The sequence below is a fragment of the Carcharodon carcharias genome, chromosome 6 (assembly GCF_017639515.1).
Source record: "Carcharodon carcharias isolate sCarCar2 chromosome 6, sCarCar2.pri, whole genome shotgun sequence".
NCBI classification, from domain to species: Eukaryota; Metazoa; Chordata; class Chondrichthyes; order Lamniformes; family Lamnidae; genus Carcharodon; species Carcharodon carcharias.
In genome coordinates this window covers 190,586,759-190,594,656 of record NC_054472.1, presented here as the reverse complement: position 1 = coordinate 190,594,656, position 7,898 = coordinate 190,586,759, and the positions used below count along the sequence as shown (strand labels likewise).

The 7,898-nt window shown below is 44.6% G+C and overlaps 1 protein-coding gene across 1 annotated transcript; it reads right to left on the bottom strand.

The window, feature by feature from the left end:
* Positions 1-833: 833 nt before the first annotated feature.
* LOC121279016 (actin, non-muscle 6.2-like) lies at positions 834-6,690 on the bottom strand. Its single transcript, XM_041189766.1, has 3 exons — positions 6,672-6,690; positions 6,206-6,341; positions 834-2,226 (listed from the first exon to the last, which is right to left on the bottom strand). The coding sequence occupies exons 2-3, from the start codon at positions 6,329-6,331 to the stop codon at positions 1,222-1,224; spliced, it is 1,131 nt and encodes a 376-aa protein (XP_041045700.1). The 5' UTR covers positions 6,332-6,341; positions 6,672-6,690; the 3' UTR covers positions 834-1,221.
* Between the last annotated feature and the right edge of the window lie 1,208 nt (positions 6,691-7,898).

Sequence of the window (7,898 nt, the reverse complement as noted above, 5' to 3'; positions counted from 1 at the left end):
TATTTACTTGGATATAAAAAAGGTGGACAAGAGAAAAGTTGTTCCTATTACCTGATGGTACAAGAAATAAGGGATTCAAGTTGTAAGGTTTTGGGCAAGGGATGCAGGGGAATGTGAGAAAGAATGGTGATCTGGAACTCACTGTCTAAAAGTGGTGGAAGCAGAGGCAAATGATTTTGAAAGGAAATTGGTTAGGCACATGAGAATAATAAACTTACAGGGATTAAGTAGTAGAACGTGACTGACTGCATTGCTCCATCAGGAGCCCATATGAACTCAGTGGTCTGAATGGCCCCCTTCTGTGTTGTAGGAGACTCCTAGGGATAACACCATGGGTCCTTTTACATCCACTTGACAACAGGGGCTTTGGCTCAATGTCACATCGAAAAAAGTGAGATCGTGCAGAACCTCAGCTTAGATTTTTGTACTCGAGTCCTGGATTGGTACTTGAACCCACAACCTTAGAATCAGGTAAGCAAGCTGTAAAGACCCTGAAACCTGTTCCATCATGATGATTGCTAAACTTCTTTCCCCCCCTACCTCAGTCCCATTACATCCACTACAGGATGAATTTTAAGAGTGATATTTTATGGCTACTTGCTAGAGCGCACAATGTAGAGCATTCACTGTAGCTAGTTAGGATAACATTTGGAGAAGGGTCACTTTCACCATCCCTGCAGGAGGTGGCTCTTAAGAATTTGAAACTCATGTTTGTCATTAATCCTGTTGAAAATCCTCAGTCCAAGGAGACAGGTGACTGGTCTGATATTACTGAGCAATTACCTTGGCATTAGAAAGATAAAAGCTAAATGTTAAAATGAGGCAAAAGGGAATCATTGACAGCCATTTAATTTCAGGATGTTTATATTTTACAATTTAAAAAGACAAAAATTCATTACAAAGCAAACCTTCAGCAATAGCATAGAGGCCTTGGAGAAAAATCTGCCTGTTCCTCATGACCCAAAATAAGAGTGATGCCCCATTAAAATCCTGCCCCTCAGGCAATTGTACCATTTTCATGAAACAATGATATATTCTCCATTACCCAATTTAAAAGGTACTTATTCAAGTTAGTTGAAAACTAGAGCTGGTAGGGGTTGAAAAGGAGCCAGGCTGTAGCAATCAATGGCTAAAGGGCAGAGGATCTTGTGTGAAAAGCAGAGGTTGATTGTTTGATTACAAGTGGACAAGTCCTGGGCAAGGACAGAAACCTACAGCAAGTTAGAAACACTTGCGATGGACTATGGAGGGCCCAGACTCATCGTACTCCTGCTTACTGATCCACATTTGCTGGAAGGTGGAGAGAGAAGCCAAGATGGAGCCTCCAATCCACACGGAATACTTCCTCTCAGGTGGAGCAATGATCTTTATCTTCATTGTGCTCGGAGCCAAGGCTGTGATTTCCTTCTGCATCCGATCAGCAATACCTGGGAACATGGTGGTTCCACCAGACAAGACTGTATTGGCATACAGATCCTTCCTGATATCTACATCACATTTCATGATGCTGTTGAAACAAGTCTCATGGATCCCATAAGATTCCATCCCAAGGAAGGACGGTTGGAAAAGGGCTTCTGGGCACCTGAAACGCTCATTACCAATGGTGATGACTTGGCCATCAGGGAGCTCGTAACTTTTCTCCAAGGCTGAAGACGAGCTGGCCGTCTGCATCTCAGATTCAAAATCTAGGCCCACGTAGGCAAGTTTCTCCTTGACGTCACGTACGATCTCCCTCTCGGCCGTGGTTGTGAAGGAGTACCCACGTTCAGTCAGGATCTTCATCATGTAGTCAGTGAGGTCTCGGCCAGCCAGGTCCAATCTCAGGATGGCATGGGGCAAGGCATACCCTTCATAGATTGGCACAGTGTGGGATACACCATCACCAGAATCTAGTACAATGCCAGTTGTACGGCCAGAGGCGTACAAGGACAGCACAGCTTGAATGGCAACATACATGGCTGGTGTGTTGAAGGTCTCAAACATGATCTGGGTCATCTTCTCCCGGTTGGCTTTGGGGTTGAGAGGTGCCTCTGTGAGGAGAACAGGATGCTCCTCTGGGGCCACTCTCAGTTCATTGTAGAAGGTGTGGTGCCAGATCTTCTCCATGTCATCCCAGTTGGTCACAATCCCATGCTCAATTGGGTACTTCAGGGTCAGAATGCCTCTCTTGCTCTGGGCTTCATCACCAACATAACTATCTTTCTGACCCATTCCAACCATCACTCCCTAGAATGGGGAAAAACAAAGGATTAATTCACAAGCCCAGGTGAAGATTGACACACTAAACACCATCAGGGACCTCCTCTTCTCATTGATATCCAGCACTTAAAGTGTAAGAGCATTTGAAATAAAGTGCCATTATATGCTGTGATCATCTTGTACCAACAGTTGATCATGCTCAGATCAAGAGGTCTATCCATTGGGACATTTCCATCTTGGAGAATGGCAGTGACCCATCTACACTAGGAATACACTTGACATTCCTTGTGTTGTATGCAACTGAGTTTATTCCAAACCTAGAAAATTGCATCATTACTGATCTTAAAAAGCAGAGTATAGAGGCTAGGAACTGTGGATGAGGAAATGGATTTGTGACATTAGGGAGATCAAAAATGGTGACAGAGGGTTGGTCTGGAGATAAGAGTTGGAATTCGTAAGTGATGCTTCAGTTGCATACAAGACTTGGTCATACCCCATCTATTGTACTGCATCAGTTCATGAACTGTTACGATCCCCAGTTGAGGTTACCCCTGGACAAGCTGGATCCCAGCTTGATAGATCTTAACCTTTTTTGTTCAGGTGCATGGGAGTAGCAGCTACCAAACATATTCTCTGAAGTCAGCCAATGAACTTTTAAAAAAAGAACAAAATAGTAAGAAAAAAATTAAAATACTCCTTCACCCACAACTATACCTTTACAGATGTATACAGATTTGCAAGGAAAACAAATTAGAAAAACTCACTCTAATGTTCATAATAAGTACACAGTCCATGTAAATCAATAGGCAACCTGTGGTCAGACACCACACTGAAACCAAGGGACAGATGCAACTTCAACCAGATGCTATGGATCTCTCCTCAACCAAACCCACCCCCAGACACTTGTCACTCAGCCAACCAGTCTCACTGAGCTCTGTCCTTCACAGAAGGGTTTCCAATCTTCACTCTTGAAAAAGTCCTTGGAACCTTCTCCAAGATATTTTCTCCGACACCTACTGCAAGGGGTTGAACTCCCCTTCTGATGTTCCTCTTCCCTGGGTCACCACATGCATTCATGCTGTCTTCCATGTACACTCACCAACTCAGCAGTCAATGGTACTACTGCTTCACATGCTCATAGCAAAGAGTTACAGACCTACAGTTGTCTGTTTGGACCTTCTGGCCTCTTGCAAGCTGTTCTTGCTTCAAATCTGCTTTCTGCAGCTTGTCTCTAAATCTGAAGCTTGGAGCATACCTGCCCCTCACTCTTAACAGAACGTTTTCCGGGTTCCTGTCCTTCCTTTGACAAGTGTGTCTACTTGGGACTCTCGTTTCTGTCTCAATCCTTTGGCCTTGAGACCCTGTTCTTTTGGGAAATCTGCAGCTCCTCTCCTAGTGTCCACTCCTGCAGTTGCTTTCAACCAACTTGAGCTTGGAGCTGGCCATCTGTCCCTTCTCAGCTGCTCCTCTGACAGTGGCCATCAAAACCAGCTGAACTCCCAGCAGCTTCCAAAACAACCTGCCTTGTGTGTATCTGTGGAAGGGACCTGCCTCTCTGGGCCCCTGTTGCTGGGCAACAGTCCAATTATTCTACCTTTGCTTGTTTACCATAGCTAATTAGAAATTGAGCACCTTTTACAGGGAAACTAAAACTCAAATTGACCTTTAACACAGATACAGAAATACAAAATCAAACTTAAAACTTAACTAAAACTCATTCCTAACACCTACAAATATAAACATAACTTACCTAAAACTTCACTATTTCCTATCAACATCCTGAAGATTACCATTGTTGACCAGAAACTGGACCAGCCATATAGTAGATAATGGCTACAATAGCTTGTAAATTCTCTGGCAAGTAACTCACCTCCACACTCCTGGACAGGCTTTATGGGGTTGGATCAAACATTCTCCACTTGTCTGGATGAGTGCAGCTCCAACATCACACAAGCTTGACAGCCACGACAAAACAGCCCCACTTGATTGGCACCCCATCCACCACCTTCAACACTCTCTCCCTCCACCACCACCACATGCACAGTAGCTGCAGTGTGTACCATCTACAAGATGCTCTGCAGGAATTCACTAAGGCTGCTTTTACAACCGCTTCCAAACCCTCATCTGCTACCACCTAGAAGGACAAGGTAAGCAGACAAATGGGAACATCACCTGCAACTTTCTTTCCAAGTCACACACCATATTGACTTGGGGCTACATCACTGTCACTGGTTCAAAATCCTGGAACTCCCTCCCTACAGCATTGTGGGTGTACCTACACCAGACTGCAGCGGTTCAAGGCAGCCTTAAGAGCAATTAGGATGGGCAACAAATGCTGGCCTAGCCAGCAATGCTCAGATCCCAGGTACAAATATTGGCTGAAGAGGTCTGGGCGCCATACTGCAAATACAAGGGGGGTGTAACCAACTCACCAGAAATTATACAAAGAGTTAAATGACAAAACAACCATATGGATTCTTAGAATTAGAGATCATCTACCTTATGAAATCCCAAGAAATTATTTCTTTGGCAGAGGAAAGCCTATAACAAGGGGCCAAGTTAAAAAGATAGAGCTAGACTTTTGAGGATTGATATCAGGAAGCACATCTGACAAGAGGCAAATCTAAATTTCTGTTATTCATTCATGGGATGTGGGCTTTGCTGGCTGGGCCAGCATTTATTGCCCATCCCTAGTTGCCCTGAAGGTGGTAGCGAGCTGCCTTCTTGAACCACTACAGTCCATGTGGTGTAGGTACACCCACAGTGCTGTTAGGAAGAGTGTTCCAAAATTTTGACCTAGCGACAGTGAAGGAACAGCGATATATTTCCAAGTCAGGATGGTGCGTGACTTGGAGGGGAGCTTCCAGGTGGTGGTGTTCCCATGCTGCCCTTGTCCTTCTAGGTGGTAGCGGTCATGGGTTTGGAAGGTGCTGTTGAAGGAGCCTTGGTGAATTCCTGTAGTGCATCTTATAGGTGATACACACTACTGTTATTGTTTATCAACGGTGGAGGGAGTGAATATTTATGGAAGGGGTGCCGGTCAAGCAGGCTGCTTTGTCCTGGATGGTATTGAGCTTCAAATGTTGTTAGAGCTGCACTCATCCAGGCAAGTGGAGTGTATTCCATCACACAACAAAAACAGAATTACCTGGAAAAACTCAGCAGGTCTGGCAGCATCGGCGGAGAAGAAAAGAGTTGACGTTTCGGGTCCTCATGACCCTTCAAGTTCTGTGGAAGGGTCATGAAGACTCGAAACATCAACTCTTTTCTTCTCCACCGATGCTGCCAGACCTGTGTTTTTTCAGGTAATTCTGTTTTTGTTTTGGATTTCCAGCATCCGCAGGTTTTTGTTTTTATCTCTGTATTCCATCACACTCCTGACTTGTGCCTTGTAGGCAGTGGACAGGCTTTGAAGTATATCCCCAAAAAAGCTACCAAGATCAAAAATCAAACTAGGAATTTCAAAACTGAATGGTAGATTACTGGATTGAACAAAGGCCTGGGTCATGGTTGAATAGCCTCCTCCTGTTCCTCATTTGACATGCAAATCAATCTGCTGATTTCAGGGTTAAGTCAGACCAGGTGGTGATGAGGAAACATGAAGATTCACACGAGGAATTCGAGGCAGGGGGGAGGGGGAGAAACAGTCAAACCCGTTTCTCAAGTACAGCAAATAACAGACTTGGGAAGGAATGCCCAGGTATAGCCTGACACATCCTACATTTTAAACTGTAGTATGTGGCCAGGACACAAAAAAAAACAGCTCACATTTCAGTTCCTCACATTTAAATCAGCGTCTATAGAAAATAGGGATTAGTTATAATTCCTGTAATTACCACACACTGGATGCCACTCCCCAGTAATAACAGCATTCAGCAAGGAAACAAGACCACATTCTGATCAAAACAGGAGTCTAGAAAATTATATTCTAGTTACGAGAGGGATTTAACCCCCAAGCAATACGTGAGGATTGAAAGACAAGCATCCAGCTGGTTGAAGAACTCACCTGGTGACGGGGCCGTCCAACAATCGAGGGAAACACAGCCCTGGGAGCATCATCGCCTGCAAAGCCAGCCTTACACATCCCAGATCCATTGTCGACCACCAGAGCTGCAATCTCATCATCAGCCATGGTTTAAAATCTGCAGATGACAGAGAGAGAAGGAAATAAAAGCATTAATATAGAAGCAAGGGCACAGGCACTTAGCACGCAACACATTTCAGATTAATTACTGATCAAATTAATGCCAGTCTTCACTCCACCTGCCAGAACTTGCCCTTCTAAAGAGATTTCTCAACACAGTTTAACAAAATTAACACCTTTAGAAACATACCAAACAAATACCACAATTTCAACAATTACAATAGAACTTATTACAGCCACTTTAAATAGAATCCAATCCTTTCCATACACACCACACCTTATTGGCCAAATACCACCTACTGTCTCTCACAGAATGCAATTTCTATACCTCAAAAAAGAGAGAAATGATAATGTGGTCACTCTGCCTCCCTGCTGCCTTTATTGGTCCTGGACTCCTCCCTATCCCATCATAGGACAGTCAAACTCTGAGGCTTAGGGGACGAACCAAGAACAATCAATTGAGGCTCAAGGGAGGAGCCAAGAACAACCAATTGGGGCTCAGGGGAGAGCAGAGCAGAGAATATCATTCATTTATTGGCACAATTTTGCAACTTGAATTTCTTTGAACATCTTGGGGGTCACCATTGACCAGAAACTGAACTGGACGAGCCATATAAACACTGTGGCAACAAAAGCAGGTTGGAGGTCAGGAATCCTGCAATGGGTAACTCACCCCCTGACTCCCCAAAGCCTTTCCACCATCTACAAGGCACAAGTCAGGAGTGTGATGGAATACTCTCCACTTGCTTGGATGAGTGCAGCTCCCACAACACTCAAGAAGATTGATACCATCCAGGACAAAGCAACCTGCTGGATTGACACCCCATCCACAAACATTCACTCCCTCCACCATCGATGCACAGTGGCAGCAGTGTGTACCATTTACAAGATGCACAGCAGGAACTCACCAAGGCTCCTTAGACAGCACCTTCCAAACCCACAACCACTACCACCTAGGAGGATAAGGGCTGCAGACACATGGGAACACCACCACTTGGAAGTTCCCCTCCAAGACACTCACCATCCTGACTTGGAAATATATCACCGTTCCTTCACTGTCATTGGTCAAAATCCTGGAACTCCCTTCCTAACTGCACTGTGGGTGTACCTACACCACATGCACTGCAGCAGTTCAAGAAGGCAGCTCACCACCACCTTCAAGGGTAATTAGAGATTGGCAATAAATGCTGATCTAGCCAGCGACACCCACATCACATAAATGAAGTTTTAAAAAATCATTCAATTATAGAAATGTAGAAACATAGAAAATAGGAGCAGCAGTAGGTCAGTCGGCCCTTCGAGCCTGCTCCACTATTCAATATAGTGGTTGATCATGGTTGATCCTCTACCTCAACGCCATATTCCTGTTCTCTCCCCACACTCCTTGACACCCTTAAAGTCCAGAAATCTATCGATTTCCTTCTCAGATACATTCAGTGACTTGGCCTCCACAGCCTCTGTGGTAGAGAATTCTATAGGTTCACCACCCTCTGAGTGAAGAAGTTTCTCCTTATCTCAGTCCTAAATGGCCTACTCCATATCCTGAGACTGTGAC